This window comes from Narcine bancroftii, chromosome 3, assembly GCF_036971445.1.
Source record: "Narcine bancroftii isolate sNarBan1 chromosome 3, sNarBan1.hap1, whole genome shotgun sequence".
NCBI classification, from domain to species: Eukaryota; Metazoa; Chordata; class Chondrichthyes; order Torpediniformes; family Narcinidae; genus Narcine; species Narcine bancroftii.
Window position 1 is genome coordinate 212,625,122 of NC_091471.1, and position 21,814 is coordinate 212,646,935.

General features: G+C 41.4%; 1 protein-coding gene and 1 long non-coding RNA gene across 9 annotated transcripts in view; one reads left to right on the forward strand and one right to left on the reverse strand.

Annotated features, from left to right (window-relative positions):
- ptpn13 (protein tyrosine phosphatase non-receptor type 13) overlaps window positions 1-21,814 on the forward strand; it is a 384,832-nt gene that overhangs the window by 298,900 nt on the left and 64,118 nt on the right. For all 8 annotated transcript variants that reach the window (XM_069926529.1, XM_069926531.1, XM_069926532.1 and 5 more), the window contains 4 exons: window positions 432-590; window positions 4,731-4,905; window positions 16,946-17,156; window positions 20,743-20,834. In XM_069926529.1, the coding sequence (XP_069782630.1) occupies window positions 432-590; window positions 4,731-4,905; window positions 16,946-17,156; window positions 20,743-20,834 (637 nt within the window). The remainder of the gene's footprint in view (window positions 1-431; window positions 591-4,730; window positions 4,906-16,945; window positions 17,157-20,742; window positions 20,835-21,814) is intronic.
- LOC138758101 (uncharacterized) lies at window positions 5,527-6,274 on the reverse strand. The gene is made up of 2 exons (XR_011354147.1): window positions 6,006-6,274; window positions 5,527-5,783 (listed from the first exon to the last, which is right to left on the reverse strand). It is a non-coding gene; the product is annotated as an uncharacterized lncRNA (long non-coding RNA).

Sequence of the window (21,814 nt, forward strand, 5' to 3'; positions counted from 1 at the left end):
AGATACATGGTTGGGAGAGGTCTAGAGGGTTTTGGAATGGGTGTAGGTCAGTGGGACTAGCAGAATGATGTTTTGACACAGACTAGAAGGCCAAATGCCCTGTTTACTGTGCTGGAGTTTTCTATGGTTCTTTGTGTAATCACAAACACCTATGAAGCCAAATCTCCCAAATATTATGGTGCCCTGAAATGAGGGAATTATGTATAAAAAGTGCTATAATTTTGACAAACCAAAATGTATACAAATAACCTTGAGTAAAAGCTGGAATGTGCACTCTAATTACATGTGAATTGTTTGATTACAAATTAAAAACTGTGGACCACAGAGGCAGACAAAGGAAAATATGTGTCATTGTTATAAGTATTATGGAGAGCATTGTAGTTCACTCATTTGTGTCAATATGAGAATAACCGGCATTTTCTTTGTTATAGGAAGCAGAGTTTCACATTACATTGAAGAAATCAGAGAAGGGAAGTCTGGGTTTCACTGTGACCAGAGGGGACAATGACATTGGTTCCTACATTCATGATGTTATCCAGGATCCTGCAAAATGTGACGGTCGACTGCAACCTGGTGACAGGCTCATAATGGTACGCCCCATCAGCACAAACAACCTGCGTAAATCCAGACTGAAACAATTATAAACTCCAGATTATCGTTATATGCATAATTTTCAAACACATCAGTAAGTTTAGATGAAGAGTGTGGCTCATTATTTGTCCAGACACTTTGAAGATGATACAAAGTAAATTTGATTTTTTTTTTAATTTACGCATTCAGCTCTGTAACAGGGCTTTCTGGCCCAAAAGCCCTTGTTGCCCAATTACCTCCAATTGACCTACAAACCTGGTACATTTTTTGAAGGGTGGGAAGAAACTGGAGCATCCAGAGGAAACCCACACACACACGGGGAGAATGTACGAATGTACAGTGCAACATGGGGCAACAGTTGCTCATGTCCAGGTTAAAAGTTGGGGCATCGAGGCACATCATGGAAAATAATACATTTGTTGAAGACTGTGAAAACAAATATAGTTAAGAAAAAATTATGAAAAGCTATGTTTCTTTGGGGGGGATCTTTTGAAATTTGCTGGTAGGGGGAGGGGCACAGGGACCTATCTTTGACACACACACCCCCCCTTCTCAATTGCTTTGGTTTGAATCAGAAATGCTGATTCTGTTACCTGCACAGATGATCTTAAGTTGAGGAAGAGAGGAATTTTTCAGATTTTTTTTAGCTCTAGGTTTCAATTTAAAATGGTGGCGCAGCTGGAGCCGCTGTAATGGCAGCGCTGTCGCAAGTGGGGACCCGTGGGGAGAGAGGAGCAGAGATACAGTGCTCCCGCAGTGACCAACCACCCAGTCAACTGCCGTTAGCTCTACACAGGAGAGCAGTTTGTAGACCGTTAAAGGAGTTGACGGTAGTTTTATTTAAGATCTTCCAACCGCGGGATCTGCACCCAAGATGGCAGCACGCATGATTGGCAGCCGCCCCGAGGGGTTACAGACTCCAGGGAAGTGGAGGACTGGGGCAGGGCACCAGAAAACAGGGAGATCATTCCCCATCTGAGAAGGAGAAGCAAAGGAGATGGCCCAATGAGACGGTGACCACGACAGCGGACCAGTGAGGGGGCTCTGCAGCCGAAAGACCAGCATGTGGCGGGCTGCTGGCAACTCGAGGCGAGGAACGCACGGGGGCTCTGGGCTGCTGGAGACTGGCTCAAAACTGGGCTGGAGGGGTACTAGGTATCGGAACCAGGATTCAAAGGGGTGCTGAAGGGTTCCTGACTGTGTCGAAGGTTAGGATCTGGAGCTCAGGTTGCCAATGGTTTGGACTGGATTCTGTGTGGCTGTGGAGACTGCAGAAGTACTGGAAGGTAATCTACAAACACTTGGTGACTCTGGGGGGATCTTTCCTTTGCTTCTCTTTCTATGACTGTAAGATGCACTTCGGGCAATTTTGGCCGATGGCGAATCTGTCTCTTACAGCAGGCAAAAGCAATTTCATGTAATATGACACTGTTTTATTACAATGACAATAAACTGAATCTTAAGATTTAGATAATGCAGCACTGTAACAAGCCAATTCGGCCCTAGAAGTCTGTGCTGCCCAATTTACACCCCATTAACATACAGCCCTGCCATGTTTGAAGGGTGGGAGGGACACGGGGAGAAGGTATAAACTCCTGGGATTCAAACGCAGGACTGGTCCCAATCGCTGGCGCTGTAAAGGCGTTCCAGGTGCCACCCTAATTGCACCTGGAAATTGCAGTGTTGAAAGAGCTCAGGGAGGAGTTGAATGGGTCCAAGTAGTTTAAGCAGACTCAAAATTTTAAAAAGCTCCAACTTCTCTCAAAAAACCCATAATACACTGAAACCTCGTTGGAACGTGATTCGTTAATACGCTGAATCGCTTATAGCGCAGGTGTCTGTGGACCCCAAAATGTTCAAATTTTGAAAGATAGATGGATTGGAAAAAAGGATGGGTTTGACAGATTATTGATATGTGTTTTGCCCTCAAAATCTATTTCTTTGATCAAGATGACAAAGGGAACCAATTGAAATTATAAATTAAATACTTATTTTTAATTGATGTGTTTGACATTTTGTATATTTACAGCTTGAATTTAGTTTCTTTGAAGGTGTTAATCTACATAAATTACCTCCATTATCACGAGTCGATTCACTTCTCACCTATTTAACTCTGCGCTTGATCAAATAGTGCCGCATTAATTATGTTCTTTTGTTTGGCTCAACTTGTGAAAATTTAACTGCAAGTATGATGGAGAATCACTCTATAAAGCCCTGGTGCTGGAAGTCACATCATCAATCGCTCAGAATCTCATTCAGAATACCAATATTAAAAGAATGCAGTTGCTTTCTTTCATTGAAATTGTTAGTTATAGATAGTGGGTCCTTCGAAAACTGGTAATATTTGGGTTTGATTATGTCTGGGCACTCTGCATCTGCTCTGCAGATGCAGTATGAAATCTTGGACCCCAACTGCTGCATTCTAACTAGGTTTTACTGTACATCTTAACAAGGGAGGTATGGTTAGTGTAGTGGTCAGCGCAATGCTATTACAGCACCAGTGACCGTGGTTTAAATCCGCCACTGTCTGTAAAGAGTTTGCGTGTCCTTCCCATATCAGCATGGGAGTTCCCCAGGTGCTCCAATTTCCTCCCACCCTTCAAAACATATGGAGTTTGTAGGTTAAATTTGGACAGCACAGATTTAAAGAGCTGGATTCGACTTCTACTGTTCCGTAAATTAAATAAATATTGCGGATGCAACTGGACACTGGGTGCCCTTATCAGTAGTCACTCAGAAACGGGAGAGTAATGATTCAGCAGCTGAGATGTGTGATGAGTGGCTTTCCTTGCCCATGTGATTATGCTATTATGTGATTTCATGTATCCAAAATGAATACTGATGATTCCAAGAGCTATTTTCTGAAGTTGTATCCTAACGTGCTTCGACCTCTGGTGTGTCTGGTCTTTTGCAGAATCAGGGTATATCCAGAGATGGTACTGGTGGAATATTGGATACTGGCTGAAAAGCTTGATTTGTCGAACTTTGACCGTGTCTGGCATTCTGGCTCTTCCAAGTATGAGTTGACATGTTTTGGGCAGTTGTCAGGACTGAACATGTCATTGTCAAGTCTGATGTCTTGCCCATGTAATCCATTTCGTTTCACTTTGATCTTTCTTTTGTTTGATACAAATGATTGGCTTGCTCGGTTGCTCCAGAAGGCAGCAGAGTGTCAACCACATTATTATACCCGTAGTTGTGTTGGTCAACGTACAAAAGAATTGTAGTTTCTTCCCCAACATTCATTGTTGCTTTGAGGTTCAAAAAAAATGGTGCAGTGTTCATGATCGATATCAGGGATGGAAAGGGTTGCTGAGAGAGAGTGATTAACAGTAATGCTGGAAAATCAGTGAAGATAAATGTAATAGGTTTTTTGGAGAGTAATTTTGGTTGGATGAACTGAAATTAACCAAATGGTCTTCCACACTAATTTGAGTAAAATAAGGTTTCAATTTTTTAAAGGACAACTCTAAAATTTTAAAACCACCTCTTCTATTTAAATACTGTAGCAGTAAAACGATCTTCATAATTCATTTTTAAAACTACTGCAAAATTGATTCAGAATAATTTTCTCCGGCTAACTTTGTTTTTTGTTTGGACTGAGCCAGCCGCCTTCTATTACACAATTGATCCACAAGTTTAATTATTGGATTTTTCACATGGTTTCATTAAAAATTAATACAGAACCAGTGAAATCTATTTTACAAATCTCAATAAAATTCCTACCAGCACCCAATATTTCTTGGTAGAGTCACACCAGCTTGAACTAGTTTTTTTTAACTATCCAAAACTCTTTTATAGGAACAAGTTTGTGTTGCTGGTTCTTTAAAATGCAACAAAATACTTGAGGGATTGCATTGATAGGTATTTAGCAGAGCCTTTGTTGCACGGAGTATATTGTAACTGTGAAGCCATCAGAACATAATTATTGCTATAGGATTTCATTACAATTGAGTAACCAGCAGACACATTTTGCAAAGCTGGCTTCAGATACACAAACGCTTACAGACAGAATAGGTCCAGACATGTCGAGATGTCCTAAGCAAGCAAATGGGTATTTGGTTCGATGACTCATGTATTTGGACGCTGTGCATTGCATGATAATAGCCTTCGTTTTTCTCTGCCGCTGCTTGTTACAGGTAAACGATGTTGACATCACCAGTATGAGTCATACAGAGGCAGTGGATTTTCTTCGATCCATCCCAGATGCAGTCACTTTAGTCATCAGACGGGTCCTCCTGGAGACACCAGAGTTTCCAATAAAGCCGGATATACTCCCTGATATCACAATGATGTGTCACCAGCATGAACTAGGTAAAGATTTTAAACTTTTCTCTTTCTAGCATTTGTAATAATAGGTAAAAGAATAGAATTGTGTACATTGTTACAAAATTTAAGAGATGCTGTCATTGTTTGTCTGAGACCATTTAAAGAAAACCTGGAAATTAATCTGTTCCACTAAGCATGCACATTTATCATTGAATGCTTCCAAATTTTTAAGAATACAGGCATACCCTGTATCACACGGTTAATATGTTCCAAGCAAGTTCAGTGTTATGGAAAACTGCCCTGTTTGAAGCATTGTTACAGGGTACTTTAATGTGATACATTCCAATCCTATAATTATTTATTCTTTTACATGCAACACTTATGCAAGGATGTGGATAAAATATTTAAAAGGGATATATAAAATTGAAAAATGAACCTATGGCTCAGGTTGGTGACTGCCTACTCAGGTTGGGAACTACTCAAGACGGTGAATCCCTGCCCAAGCTGGGGACTGACTGCTCAGGACAGGGACCGACCGCGTTATATCAAAACCCGCGCTGTTCAAAATTGTGTTATACAGGGTATGCTTGTACTTGGTGTTGTAGAAGTTAATATTGTAAGTTGAACAAAGGAATTTTAAAAGCAGAAATTGCATGTGTTAAAATGTAACGGTAAAGTGGCTAATTGTTTAATAATGAGGGTACAGGAAATATTGGAGTGGAACTTAACAGCATTTACTTCCCCCTTCCCATCATAATTGTCAGGAAGTTCTGGACATATTCAAACACAGAAGCACTAAACTTTGCTGGCAGTTTCCTCATGCAGATCCTTTGTTCGATTCACGTTCTGTCTTGTTCACAAACTTGTAGCAGTTCCTCAACAATGGATGATGCAGGAACATTCATTTCAATAAGGAGGGGAGACTGCGATAAAGGAAAAATAAAATGTCATTTATAACTCCAGAAGATTATAAACATGGTAGCATAAATAAGCTATTCAGTCCATTGTCTGCCCTGCCATTTAATCATGAGCTGATCCATTTCTCCATTCTATTTTTATGCATTTGTTTCCAAATTGTTAATTGTACAACAATTTTTTAAGTAAATTATTTTTCTTATTGCTTTAATCTTTATTAATGTTACTACCTTTGAGCCATTCAAAGGGATTCACAGACAGAGCTTGACAGGGCCTGACACTGTAGTTTTGCCACCTCTCAAGATCTGTGTTTGTTGTCGATGTCATAGCTGTGGCATATTTTGTTGGCCTCCACCTCGTTGACATTATGATATCATGTGAATTCTGATGTCATGCTGAACCTTCCCATTTTTGAATTGGGATGGGATTCAGCAATACATTAGTGGATGTAGAAAAGGTAAGGTGTTGATAATGATAAAATGAGTTTACTGTCCACCTATGACCTCGCACCTGTGGGACTGTGCTCCTCCCCACCGCCCCTTCCCCTGCAATTTTATTCAGTTATCTGCCTACATTTTGATCTTACCCTGATGACGGGCTCAGGCCCAAAATGTTGGTTATGTATCTTTAACTTTATAAAGTACGCTCTGTGACCTGCTGGATTTCTCCAACATTGTGTTTTTACTACATCACAGCGTCTATAGACTTTCGTGTTTCACCACTGTTATGTACATTGTATTGTACAATGTACATATGCACCAAAATTATTCCTTGCTGCAGCCGAACGGATACTTTGTGTAAAAAAAACTACAGCACTAGATTTAATTGAATTAGAAAAGGACAATAAATGCAAAAAAAAAATATTCAGACTTATCCTAGTGCAATAAAAAGTGACTTTGCAGTAGTTCCGACAATCATTCTGTGTTGTCAGAGCGATCCCTGATTAGTGTAACAAGGGGAGGTTCGTGACACTGACAGCTGTTGAAAAGAAACTGTTCTTGAACCTGGAGGTGCTGGTTTTCAATCTTCTGTACTTTCTGCCTGAAGATAGCAGTGGGAAGAGGTTGTGACCAGGTTGATGTGGGTCCTTTATGATGTTGGTTGTCTTCCTGAAGTAGCGGTTCAAGGGATGGGTGGTCAGAGCATGTGATAGACCTTCTGCATCCTTCTGCACTCTCGGGCATTTGAATTGCCAAACTAAGGGATGACACAAACTTTCAGGATACTTTCCATAATGCACCTGGAGAAACTTGATGGTGTTTAATAGTTCAGTATTTGATAGTTTGACAACATGCCAAATTTCACATTTTAAATTTTGATATACAGGACGATAACAGGCCCTATCAGCCCATGAGCCCATGCCGCCCAATTACACCCAATTGACCTACAACCTCTGGACATTTTGAAGGGTGGGAGAAAACCAGAGCCCCCAGAGGGAAGAATGTACATACTCTTTAGAGACAGCATCGAGCCAGGATCGCTGGTGCTATAATAGGGTTGTGCTAACTGCGACACTAACCGGGTCACCCATTGAGTTCTCAGAAAGAATTCTGACTTATTATTTCCAGTTATTCTGCCAATAACAGTGGTCATCAATGAATTTGTAGATGGAGTAGAAGCTGAACTTGGGTAGAGCAGTGGTCTAAGGTCAGTGAGGAGGAGGAGGTGATGTTACAGATCTCACTGATTGGGATCTACTGATGAGGAAGTCAAGGCTATTTGCATTGAGATTTATAGAGTTCAAGAGTTTATTTAAGAAAGAATGTGCTGGCATTGGAGAGGGTTCAGAGAAGATCCACAAGAATGATTCCTGGAATTAAGTGCTTTGCATATGAGGAACGTTTGGTGCCTCTTGGACTGTACTCCTTGTAGTTCAGAAGAATGAGGGGAGGGGGGGGCCTGCGTAGAAGCATTTGGAGTGTTGAAAAGCCTGGATGGAGTAGAAATGGTAAAGTTGTTTCCCATGATAGGGGAGCTGGGATCACCAGAAAGACAATTCTTGGGAAGCTGAACAGTTTATGGGTAGATAAATCTCCTGGCCCAGATGGAATAAACTCTCATGTTCTGAAAGGAGTAGCCATAGAAATTGTGGAGGTATGGGTAATAATCTTCCAAGAATCGATAGATTCTGACATGGTTCCAGAGGATGTAAAATTGGAAAGGTCACTCCACTATTTAAAATGAGAGGGAGGCAGCAGAAAGGAAGTTATTGACCTTTTAGCCTATCATCAATGGTTGGGAAGTTGTTAGAGTTAATTGTCAAGGAAGGCAAATGACATGCAGTGGATGTTTTATATTTCAATTTTCAAAAGGCCTTTGACAAGATGCCCCACATGAGGCTACTTCACAAACAGAGTCCATTGAATTATAGGAAGGATACTAGCGTGGGTAGAGCATTGGCTGATAAGCAGGAAGCAGAGAGTGGGAATAAAGGGATCCTATTCTGGTTGGCTACCTCTTACCAGTGGTTTTCCGCCAGGGTCGGTGTTGGGACCACTCCTTTTCTCATTGTATGTAAATGATTTGGATTGCAGAACAAATGGCATTGTGGCTTAGTTTGCAGATTATACAGAGAGAGGTGGAGGGGCAGGTAGTGAGGAGGAAATAGAGGCTGCAGAGAGACAGATAGATGAGGAGAATGGGCAAAGAAGCGGCAAATTAAATACAATTTTGGAAAGTGTATAGTGATGCACTTTGCTAAAAGGAATACAAGGGCAGACTACTGTTTGGATGGGGAAAAAAAATTCAAAATTCGCAGGTGCAAAGGGACCTAGGTTGTGTCAGTGGTGAAGTGGCGAATGCAATGTTGACATCTAGAGAAATAGGATATAAGAGCAGGGATGTGATCTTGAGGCTTTATAAGTCACTGGTGAGGCCTCACTTGGAGAATGGGGTATAGTTTTGGCCTCCTTATTTAATGGATGTGCTGGCATCGGAGAGGGTTCAGAGAAGATTTACAAGAATGATTCCTGGAAGTCAGGGGGAACATTTGACAGCTCTTAGACTGTACTCCTTTGACTAGATGTAGCAAAATTGTTTCCCATGATAAGGGAGTCAAGGACAAGAGAGCACAACTTCAAGATTGAAGGGCTCTCATTTAAGGAGGAATTTATTTGGCCAGAGAGCAGTGAACCTCTGAAATTTGCTGCCAGAGGCGGCTGTAGAAGCCAGGTCATTGGGTGTATTTAAGGTAGCGATTGCTAGATCGCTAGTCAGAATATCAAAGGTTATGGGGAGAAGACAGGGAGAGAGGCTAAGTGGGAGAATGGATCAGCTCATGATGGAATGGAGGAGCAGACTCGATGAGCCAAATGGCCTACTTCTGCTCCTATATCTTATAGGGTCCAAGACCTTCAAGTTTTGTCACAGGTTTTGCTGGTATGATGTTGTTGAGCATCGAGCTGAACAATTTATGCGACATCTATCACTGTGATGTCCTGAGAGCTCATGACTGGCAGCATGTTCTAACCAACTGCAATTTTGTTATAAAGTTATTCTCTTACATTTATGTTCAGATCAAAATTACATCTCTAGTTTTTTTCATATAATTTTAAATTTCATTGGGCCATTCTGAAAGACTTGTGTTTCAAAACCAAAGACTTAGCAGGATAAAGGAAAATTATTCTTCTGTGAGCAGACAAACAAGTTATCTCTAATATTCTCAGGGCCATGTAAAAAGTACAGTGGCACAGAATAGGATTGCAATGTAAAGGAAAGATGAGGTAGCACCATTCAATGCAATATGAAGGTGAGGTACATTCAGGAGCCTGATAGCTGAATGGAAGGAAGTGTCTTTGTGTCTGTGGTTGCATGCTTTCACACTCTTACGCTTGTGAAAGGCTCGTGGAAGAAAATATTGAATGGAAAGATTGGTGGGATATTTCAAGAATGTTGGGAATACCAATACATAATTCCCTGAAAGTGACGTTACAGGTGGATAGGGTTGTAAAGCAAGCTTTTGGCATATTGGCCTTCATAAATCAAAGTATTGAGTACGGGAGTTGGGATGTTATGTTAAAGTTGTATAAGACATTGGTGAGGCCAAATTTGGAGTATTGTGTGGAGTTTTGGTCATCTAACTAGAGGAAGGATATCAATAAGATGGAAAGAGTGCAGAGAAGATTTACTAGGATGTTGCCTGGACTTGAGGAACTGAGTTACAGGGAAAGGTTAAACAGGTGAGGACTTTATTCCCTGGAGCATAGAAGAATGAAGGGGGATTTCATAGAGGTATTTAAAATGATGAGGGGAATAGATAGAGTAAATGTAGGTAGGCTTTTTCCTCTGAGGGTAGGTGATATACAAACCAGAGGACATGGGTTAAGGGTGAAAAGGGAAAGGTTTAGGGGGAATGTGAGGGGAAACCTCTTCACAGAGAGGTGTGGAACGAGCTGCCAGCTGAGGTGAATGCGGGTTCAATTTTAATATTTAAGACTAATTTGGACAGGTACATGGATGGGAGAGGTATGGAAGGCTACTGACTGGGTGCAGGTCAGTGGGACTAGGCAAAAAAAATGGTTCAGCACAGACTAGAAGGGCTAAAGGGGCCTGTTGCTGTGCTGCAGTGTTCTATGGTTCGAAGAAGGAGGAGATTTTAGGATAAGGGAATGTATGGTCAAGTTAGTTCTTGGAGTCTGTGGCCCAGTAAAAGATGTTGGTGGTGAGATATCCCTTGAGATTGAGTCAGAAGGGAAAATGACAGAGATGGATCATATAAACATGAGAGCAGGTTGGAGAGTGGTAGCAAAAGTGATGAAATATCCAGGTTCTGAATGTATCAAAGTTGGGAGCACAGTCTTCAATGAATCAGGAATTGGTAATGTTCGGAGTGTCCAACAAAAAACAGGAAAAAAATTCCCACGTCTACACCTTTAATCTGCATTCATTGGAGAAAGAGTTGGCGAAAATGGTGAGAATAATCCTCGAATAAGGACTTAAGGACTCTTGCATTATTTTGGAATCAAGGAAAATTAAGGGTTTTGGTCATACAGAAGATGTATTGATGCAATATTCATGTTTAAAAAGGATTGTCAGTGTGAAATAGGAAGTTGCAAGTTCATTCATTTAACTTAAACACTAACGGAGTAGTTGAAATGTATTGTTGCGATTGCACTGTCTGTTCACCAGAAAGGTGAAGGTGCATTGGACAGGGTCATTGCATGCTCTGAATATGCAGGCATTCTTTCATTGGCCTGAATTAATTTACAAAGTAAGTAATGATAGAAATAAGATAAATTGCCTAGAAATTTGATGACAAGTTTATTCTTGTATACATTGTACAATACCACTACAGAAGCATGCTTTAAATTAAATTAGAAAAGAGATAATAAATACATTTACCATAGTGCAGGAAAGAGAAGTGGCTTTCCTGTAGTGCAACTTTTTGTGGTGTCAGAGCAGACCCTGATTAGTGCAACGAGGGGAGGTGCAGGAGCTAGATCGTTGTTGGAAAGAAACTTGATCTTAAACTGGAGACGTGCTGGTCTTCAGGCTTCAATTTCACATATCCTGCTTCCATCTGCCAAGAAAGCCACCTCGGAATCAAACAAGGCGCAGATATTCAGAAGAGGAAACAGGCAGTTCGCTGTGTTGGATCTGAGACACCAGTGCACGTGCCACAATTATAAAATAGTACTGATTTACATGTTTGTATAAAGGTTCTTTGTTGCACAACCACTTGGCTGGCCTCTGCAACCTCTACTCTGCCCACACATGATGAACTTGGCCAGTATCCAAGGACAGGAATGGGCAGATAAACCTCTTCACCTGTGTTATTGAAAATTCTTCAACCTTTACTTCATCTGTTTGGGTGCATTACAAGGAAAGCAAATTTTGGCTCCTGGGGAGAAAACTTTGTTGCCACTGTGCACTTTTTACTGTTTTCAGTGAAGAGTTTCTCCACTGTTTACAATGAGTGAAGCAGTAAGACTTGAAAGACAAGGAACAGGGAGGTCATACATCTCATGGAGTCTGGCTGACTCCAAGCTAACCCATTTCCCCCACTACCTTTCCCTGTAACTGAATCTTCCCTTATTCCCATCAGTGGTGGCACTGCTGGAGCTGCTGCAGGGGTGGACTTCGGGAGACCCACAGGGTCCTACCGCCCAGAACTACTACTGACAGCTCCATACAGGCTTTAAATGGCCTGTTAAAGGAGCCAACAGTGGTTTATTTTAAAATCCTGCAACCACATCGTCTGGACCCTCTGCTGGCAGCAGTCTTGAGAGGTTGCAGTCTCTGGGGAAGCAGAGGACTGGTGTAGGGCAGCAGTAACAGGGACAACACCCCTCCCCATGACCCTAAAGACAGTGTCCAAGGAGGCAGACCAATGAGGGGTTGTGTGGCTGAAGGACTCACTCAGGCGGCGAGCTGTTAGAAACTTGCAGGTGGGGAACCCTCACAGGCTGCGGGCTGCTGGCGACTGGGTCTTGGGAACCAGGTGTCAGAACTGGGATTCAAGAGGGTACGGAGATCAAGGAAGGCTCCTTGAAGGGCCTTGGGCACTGAAGGCTTCCTCAATGTGGTGGAGGTTGCCAATGGTTTGGACTGTAGTCTGTGGGACTGCAGGAGCGAATCCATGGACAATTGATGACTCTGTGGGGACCCTCCTTTGCTTTTATTTCTCTAACTGTAAGGGGCACCTTATTTCTATTTTATTACTTGGCAATAAATAGCATCTGATCTGATCTGATCTGAAATATGAGTTGCCATTGTGTAAGTAATGAGTCCCTACTACTCAGGAATCCATTTTCCTTCAGTGTCCCTATCCCCAACATCGATTTTAATCATTTTCTAACCTCTGCCAACTACCCATCAAACATTCTTCTTTCAACCCTTACCCCATCTCACTATGTTTCCATCTTTCCTTCTCTTTTCTGGAAATCCTTCCTCTTTTGCCAGGGAGAGATACAAGAGGTTCTGTGCCAGTCAAAGCATGTGAATCTACAGGCACACACACACACATCCCATTTCTGTACTCTTATCAAGTGTCTGTGGAGGAGAAAATAGTCTCCAGTCATCAATAACCCACCACCATCCCTCATCCTTACCCTTTGGCCAATGCCTTAATCTCTTGTCTAAGTGGTAACTTGTGTGGAACAAAGAATATTCCATCAACCTCCACTCAAAATGAAGGACACCTGGGAAACTGCTACAAAGACCAATCTGAATGTCCTTCTGCCACGTGGCTTAGGAACTTAGACTCTCTGATGATGTACAACCACCCTCCACTGCACATCAACGTCTCTGTAGTAGAGAGAGTGGAGAGCACCAAGTTCCTCAGAACCAACTTAGTACGTGACCTGTCGTGGACACACATCTCCTCACTTGTCAGGAAGGCGCAGCAATGACTTCCTGAAAAGACTGAAGTGGGTAAGGCCACCAGCCACCATTCTGTCAACTTTCTACAGAAGCTCTATTGAGAGCATCCTGGCTGACTACTTCACAGTGTGGTATGGATGCTGCTGCAGAGAAATGGATTGAGGTCAACTCACAGGACCATATGAGTGGCAGAGAGAATCACCGGGATCCCCCTCCTCCCCGTCAATGTAATCAACCAAGATCGGTGTCCGAAGAGGGCGTGCAAAATCATTGAGGACCCCTTCCACTTTGTATGCAGCATTTTTCATCTGCTCCCATCAGGGAAGAGATACAGGAGGATCAGAGCTAGTGCTGCCAGGCTGAGCAACAGCTTGTTCCCACAGGCAGTGAGAATGCATGCACTGCTCACACTAACCACCTGAGATTCTACTATTTATTAAGCAATAGTTATTTATTGCAATACATAAATACTTATCCTGCATATATGTTGTTTGTCTGTATGTGTGATGTTTTGGGATGTGTGTCTGCATGTTTTGCACCGAGGATGCTGTGTCATCAGCTTTTACTTGTACAATGGGATGATATTAAACTTGAACTTGATGCTGCGGCCTTGACTGAGTTTGGTCAGGTTGAAGAGAGCCAACGCGATTGACAAACGGGCGGGTATGCCTGGGAGGACAAAGTGGAAAAACACTGTCTTAGTGGGGTGGGTTTTGCAGTTAAACATAAGCTGATCTTGTGATTTCCTTTCTGGAGTAAGTGAATGTCTCACAATTCGCTGAAACATGGTCTTTGGGATACACGTCACAAACCTAGGATCAACTGATGAAGCAAAGGAGAAACTCTACTGTCGCCATGAGGTGACATTGGGAAGACAACGTGATCCTCTTGAGTGACTTCAGCTCTATGATCAATGAAGATGTAATCCTCTGGTAAGCCGTAAAGGATGAGGGAAGGTTTATTCCAGCCAAGTGCTCCTGACAAAATGCTCACAACTTTTCCTGATCATCTTTAATAGGCAACACAGTTAGTAGAACAATTGTAGCACCAGCAACCTGGGTTTGAATCCCACACTGTGTGTAAGGAGTTTATACGTTCTCCCTGTGTCTGCATGGGTTTTCCCCGGAGGCTCCGGTTTCCTCCCACTGTTTGAAGCTATACGGGGGTGTGGGTGTAATTGGGCCAAAAGGGCCTGTTACCGTACTGTTGCGAGCCAAGAGGACGCCAAAACCCAGCAGCAATAAATATTCACCAAGGCAAATAGTTACTTAAACAAAAGTTCCTTTTAATTATCTTTAAACATGAAAATACAATCAAACTTTAACTTATCACTATTGATTTACTTAACCTAACTTACCCCCCTTCTAATTCTAAGTGCACGTGTATGTAATGTGTGTGTGTGTAAGTTCAGAAAAATTCTTTGGTTCACAGTCTCACTTTTTATTCTTCCAAGTTCACTGGTTGCAGGCAATTCTTATACTGTGTACAGAATTCAACATTTATAAAGTTCACCAGGTTTTGATGCTTAAAAGGTAAATGGTTATCACTCAGAAAGGTTCTTGTCAGTTTTCAGGGAGAGATTTGCTGTTCCAGGACATCCACAACTGGTGTACTTGCATCAGCCACTTCAGTGTCTTGCTGATGAAGCTTGCCCCTTCAAGGTTCTCCAGATGATAACCTCTTTCTTCCAGGTCATCACAGAGTTCCTTTTTGTTTCTCTTATTCCAAGTGAAACATTAGACAGCCAGTCCTCTCCTCTTGCATGAACCACAAGGGCATTGACCAGGCCGGCTTCCAAATTGGGCTTTCCACAAGCTTGCCAGCTTGTCCTGTTCCAGCCCCAGCTCTTGTTGCTGGTTGTAACACTGTGTGTGTCCCTCTCTCTGAGAGAAAGCCTGTTGGACTCTCTCTGCTTACAAAACCACATGGCCCTCTTAAAACATCTCCAGACAGGCTGCGGCTCCAATAAGATATTTCATCTGTTGCCTTTTGTAAAGTATCTTGAGCATTCTTCAAAGCTCTTGCAAAAGCTGTGGAGCCGATATGTCTAGCATTAGCAGAGCTACAGTATTTCAAATAAGATCTGTTTTAAAGTGTTTGTATGTGATCTACTCTAACAAACCTTTCCCAATTTATCTCCCAAAAACATATCTATATATTCTGTCACAGTACTGTATATCTAAAGTAAAAATAACCAACATTTGGATTTATTAGAGAAATGAACAGAGGGGCTTCATGAGAACACCCTAGATACAGGCACTGATAGGTTTTAGATTTTGTCACTATCTAAGGAAGGATCACACGCCTTGATGATACTAATGATTGTTGTAAAAACACAGAAATGTTGGAGGAACTTAGCCAGTCTCGCAGTGTCCATAGGAGTAAAGAGGCTGGGGAGAAGGGAAGAATGGGAGGGGGAGGAGCACCGAACAACAGACAAAAGGAGTTCATTGGAAATGATGAGGACAGAAGGGAGAGGAAAGGTGAGAATTGATTGGGGGAGGGGGCAGTTTTTGGCTCTTTGACACGAGACAGGAAAAAGGAAGCGAGATAGAGCTAAAAAAAGGAGACAGCAAAAGATGGGAGGTGAGCTAACAGAAACTTAAAGGCCTCTATCAAATATCCCCCCCCCCCCCTCCGCGCCCCCCCCCCACCTTCCCCATTCTTCTATGCTCCAAGGAATAAAGACCTAACTTGTTTAACCTTTCTCTATAACTTAGGTGCTGAAACCCAGGTACCCATGATTGAGCCTCCATCACGAACTCTCTCTCTGGCCCCTCTCACCTCCCCTCCCCCCACCTACAACGTCAGCACACTTTTCTTAAATGGGGAGCCCAAAACTGCTCACATTACTCCAAGTGAGGTCTCACATTTGTCTTATAAAGCCTCAGCGTCACATCCCTGCTCTTAGATTCTATTCCCTTTGAAATGAATGGCAGCATTGCAATAGGGAGAAAGTATGATGGTAATCTCCTGATTGGCAGTCCGCTCTCCGGATTTGTGGGCAAGCTAATCCTGCACGGAAGGAGCACTTCTTAGTGTGAAATACTGAGGTCCTTTGTTTTCTCAGGTATTTATAATCAAGATGTCCACCTCTTCTTGATGAAGTTTTACCAGTTTTAAGTAGAATCAGTTACACCAGACTCCGTGTTAAAGATGCTACATGATTAAGCCTGTATCATTTTTAAGAGATTTTAGCAGGAATTAATCATGCAGTTTCTCATTTTTTTAAAAGGATTTGGGAAGATGATCCACACAGGTAAGGTTGCATCTTGTAGCACAAGGTAAATATGCTGCGTTGAGAATTATTCCTCTCAAAAACATCATTTTATCAAAGGGACTTTCTTTTTCTTGATGCACAGGAAAAATCCAGGAATTGTTGAATCCAGTACATGAGAACCATTGTGGTAATTTTGAATTCAGTGGAAATGAAACAGGCTGATTGTTTCCTCTCATTTTTGCTGTACTGTTCAAATTATTGCTTTCTCAATATTCAGAACCATCTATTTAATTAATATTTAACTTCAACAGAGTATAATTCACAGTCATTGGAATATAGAATAGTACAGCACCATACATGTCCTTCAACCCATGATCTTGTGCCAACCTATTTAAATTTGGATGTACAGCACAGTAACAGGCCCTTCTGGCCCACAAGCCTGTGCCACCCAATTAAACCCAATTCACCTACAACCCTGTACATTTTTGGAATGTATATAAACCTTCTCTACCTCACACCTGTAACCCTCTTTTTTTTCCATCCATGTGCCTGTCTGAGAGTTCCATCTCATTATTTGGAAAATCTACAATAATTGATCTACTTCTGGTGAAATATATCTCTTGTGTATAGGTGTCACTCTGGCAGGAGGTAGTGATACACCATACAAGACAGTTTACATAAGTGGCATTACTCCAGGTTCAGCAGCGGACGCAGAAGGAAGCCTGCAACCATTAGACCTTATCCATCATATTAATGGAGTGAGCACTCACGGAATGACAGCACATGAGGCAAGACAGACTCTTCAAAATGCAGGTCCAGCCATCACCTTGAAAGCCACAAGGTACTCTTTGTTTGTTTCTTGATTATTGCACCAGGGATATAATGAACTGTATGACAAGAATTTCATTATTTCTTTGCTCTGAACGTGCTCTGTTCTCGCTGCTGCCCTCAGAAAGAGGTATAGGTGCCACCAGGTTCAGGAACAGCTGCTACCCCTCCACTATCAGACTCCTCAACCACAATCTCATTTAATGACTCTCACTTTGCACATTATTTATTTTGAAAATTTATTTTCTGCACTGGACGGTTTGTTTGTACTCCCTTCTTGTTTGCATTTCTCTTTTATACATGTATTTTTTTCTTGAGTACAGTTTGGTTTTACACTACCAATCAGTGATAATTCTGCCTTGCCTGCAGTAAAAAGAATCTCAGGTTTGTATGTGATGTATGCACTCTGACGATAAATCTGAACCTTGAATTTTGGCTTCACTTTTCTCATTTTCTGAGCTGTACAATAAAATCACATTTAATTCTTCAATTCTTTATTGGATTAAATGAAGTCTTCTATATGTATGAAATTATCCTGTCCAATTTTTTACTGTTTATCTATTTTCTACAGCAGGGATTAATCTTGTACTGATTCACATGTCTGATTGATAATATAGATCATCAGATGTTTCAGTTGCATGAAGTGAAATTACTGGAAAACAGCCCCAGAATTTAGAGACGTGAATGTAAACCATACAGGGCTATTTAAATTCAAATAAAATGATCATCAGTGTTAATAACCATGAAATCACAACTTGTCCTAAAAACATATGTCCTTTATGAAGAGATCTACCAACTTTGTCCAGCCTGCCCTGTACATGACTCCAATCTCCATTCTTACTACCTCCTCGGCTTTAGCAGAAATTAAAGATGGGCAATAAATGCTGGTATTGTTGGTGATTTCCACCCCCCCCCCCCCCCCCAACCCTGGAATAAATAAATAAATGGGAGACAGCAATATCTCTACCCAAAGTTGCAAAACATCTTTCTTGTTAAAGCTGTCACACAACATCGACTCTGACGGAGCCATCTATGTGGAACAGAAGCATTTACGAAATAGGCTCTTCCGCCCATCATGCTAGTCCTGTCATTAAAATTTTAACTGATCTTGTACTTCAGTGCTAATTTCTTACAACAGCTCCATTGTATCTTTTAAATATCTAATTAACTGCCAATATCACACTTGCAACTCTCTCAGAGAGTAAATTCCAAATTTAGCACCTAGTTAAGGGAGTGCCTCTGAATTCTCGTTTAAATGGTCAGCATCTTATTCTGAGGTTCTAACCTCTGACTCTAGGCACCCTGAACAGCTGAAACATCAGCTCTGCAACTTTCCTGTCAAGGAAATTGTGTACTTTTAAAATCCTTTTCAAGCAACTTGCAGAACATATGAGTTTATAGAACAGAGGGTAACCATTCGGCCCACTTGTGCTGGCATTTTCCTGAACAATGTCTTTTGCTGGCTATCTCTACTATTCTAACTTCATCAGTAACATGTATTTAAAATAAATACTCATCTGTATTGTAAATTTTCCAACTTTTTCCAGCTTGCTTTTCGTCCAGATCCCCTGTCACTGTTTGGAACATCTGCTATAATCCTGCATTAATATGGCAGAATTAATTTGGCCTTACCACCCAGGTCTCTCCCTTCTGCCACACTCCAGTGCACATCCTCCTTGCCCTGTACACACACTGTTCACCACTGCTCAGTTGTTGCTCAGGGTACTCTCCCATCACAGTCTCATATTGCATGCTGGTATCGGAGATGAATGATAGAGGGAGTGAGTGAAGCTGCATTTTTAGGCTTTTACTCCATGCTGCACAAAATAAATTTCACACATTACATGGAATCACAATGTATTGTCAGGAACATGCAACTTAGTTTGTTCAGAGGCACTCCCTTAACTAGGTGCAAATATTGCTATGGATTACATTTCAAAATAAATAAATTAGTGCAAAAAGAAGAGAAAGTGAGGTTGTGCCTGTGATTCATAGTCCATTCAGAAATTTGATGACGGAGGGGAAAAAAGCTGTCCTTGTGCCACTGGGTGTTTGTCTTCAGGCTCCTGTACCTCCTTCCCGGTGGTAGCAGTGTGAAGAGGGCCTGACCTGGGTGGTGGGGGGTAATTGTAGATGGAGGCTGCTTTCATATAGATATCCTAGATGGAGACTGATGCCCATGATGGTGCTGGCAGAGTTCACAACTCTCTCTAGTCTTTTCCTGTCCTGTGCATTGGCATCTCCATACCAGACAGTGATGGAACCAGTCAGAATGCTCTCCGTGGTACACCTGTAGAAATTAGCAGACCAAATCTGTTCAAACTCCTTATGAAGTATAGCTGTTGTCAAGCCTTCTTCATAATCGCATCGACATGGAGGCCCCAGGACAGATTTTCAGAGATGTTGATACTCAGGAATTTGAAATTCTTAACCCTTTCCACAGTTGACCCATCGATGAAGACTGGTTCATGTTCTCCTGATTTTCCCCTCCTGAAGTGCGCAGTCATTGCCTTAGTTTTGCTAGCATTGAACGCAAGGTTGTTATTGTGAAACGACTCAACTAGTTGATCTATCTCCCTCCTGTATGCTGATGCATTGCCATCTGTGATTCTGCTGTCGACCATGATGTCATTGGCAAATTTGTAAATGGTATTTGTATTATGCCTAGCCACACAGTCATGGGTGTAGAGCAATGGTTCTCAACCTTTTTCTTTCTACTCACATTCCACTTTAAGTAATCCCTAATACTCTGTGCTCTGTGATTGCTTAATGTGGGATGTGAGTGGGAAGGGAAGGGAAGGTTAAAAATCACTGCTCTAGACCCAATTGTTACTGAAATATTTTGCTCCAGACAAATTGTCATTGGCCCATTTCCTTTGGAGTTATGAAACCGTGCACATAACGAGTCAATTAGGTAATGATTAAAACAGTGGTTTTCAACCTTTTTCTTTCCATCCACATACCACCTTAAGCAATCCCTGACTAATCTCCGAGCACCTAGAGCATAGGGAATAGTTAAGTCATATGTGAGTGGAAAGACAAAGGTTGAGAACCACTGGTGTGGAGTGAGTAGAGCAGTGGGCTAAGCACACATCCTTGAGGTACGAACTGTGTTGATCATCGTTGAGAAGACATTGTTACTGATCCACGCTGACTGGTGTGATTGAATAATCCCTCTAACTGTGACTAGCATTTTACTAGTATGAACAAAGATAACTATCCACATCAAAAGCACCAGTTTCATGAAGGTCAAAGGTGTTCTGAAGAAGTATGCAAGGTCTGAGTGGCAATTAACGCAACGATGTAACAGCACCAGCGACCAAATCGGTGCTGTTTTCAAGGAGTTTGTATGTTCTCCATGTGTCTGCATGGGTTCCTCCCACTCTTCAGAAAGGGTGTATTGTGCAGCATGGATACATAGGCTGGGAGGACCTATTGCCATGCTATAGAAGGTCTAAAATTTAAATTATATACAATTTTACTCAGCTTCCTGTATAAAAATAAATTGATAGTTTTAGTTTCAAGGTGACAGTACAAGTGTCATTGATCATTTTGTTTGCAAATAATTTTCTTCAACATCTTCTCTTTACATTTTGTAGAGATGGAGAGCCTGTATTTGCAAAGTCAATGCTGTCTTCCTTTCAACAGAGTGACAAAAATGTAAAACTTAATGAATCCATTGATATTAATGGTGAGATTAATTTGTTTTAACAATTTATTTTGTTCAATTAATACGTTATCAAGTTGTTCTGATAATGGTTTAAAAATATTGGATCCAGGGGGCTGTGTTCCAATCCACAGTCTCATTTGGAGGAGAATTGTTTAGCTGTTTTTTTTATTGTTATAACAGTAAATCCTGGAAATAATCAGTAGCCAACCAGCATTTTTTTGTGGGAGTAAGAGTTTGTTCAGGATAGAGCGGGGAAGCAAATGAAATGGGCTGAAAGAACATGGAATGTATGCAAGAGGGTGGAGACAGAGAGGTGTCTGTTGAGAAGCAAGTGAAGCTTGTTAAGTGCAGGTCCATAGGGCTCTTTGTTCTTTGACTTTTATCCAATGCCTGGCAAGTGTAGACTAAACAAAACCATTTAGTTTGCTGGTGAACGTGAATGTTCAATTTCCTTTAATTTTAGCACATAAAACACATTAAACATCAAGAATAATAAGGAAAAAACAACAGAAGGACACACTTGTGAAGTTTTTTAAAGCTTACCCAATGATTTTGAAATTTTTCAGTCCAACATCTTGAATATTATTAATCTCTATAGTCTTGTGTTTTTCTTTAATAGCTTTAGCTGATCATAACATCTCCTGTGTCCAGAACTGCAGACATTTGTACGACCAGCAAACACATTACTTGGCTAAAATAGACTGGTTTCTTTTGACATTTTGGTATGGAAAAAGTGTAGCTTAAATATACTCATTGTCAATTCTATCTTCAAATCTGTACATATTGTTGTCAGTATTTCAAGCATAGGATGGTATGCTGTCAGTGGGTTATCAGAATTCTGCATGGTTAATAGGATCATCACTGAAATGGTTTTGATGATGTTGGCTGAGAGATGAATTTTGGCCAGAACACCATCTTTATTCTCCAGTTAGGATGAGTCGTGGGCTTTGAGGTCTTTTAGCTCAGTGGAAGCAGTTACAGAGATACTCAAGTGGGGAAAA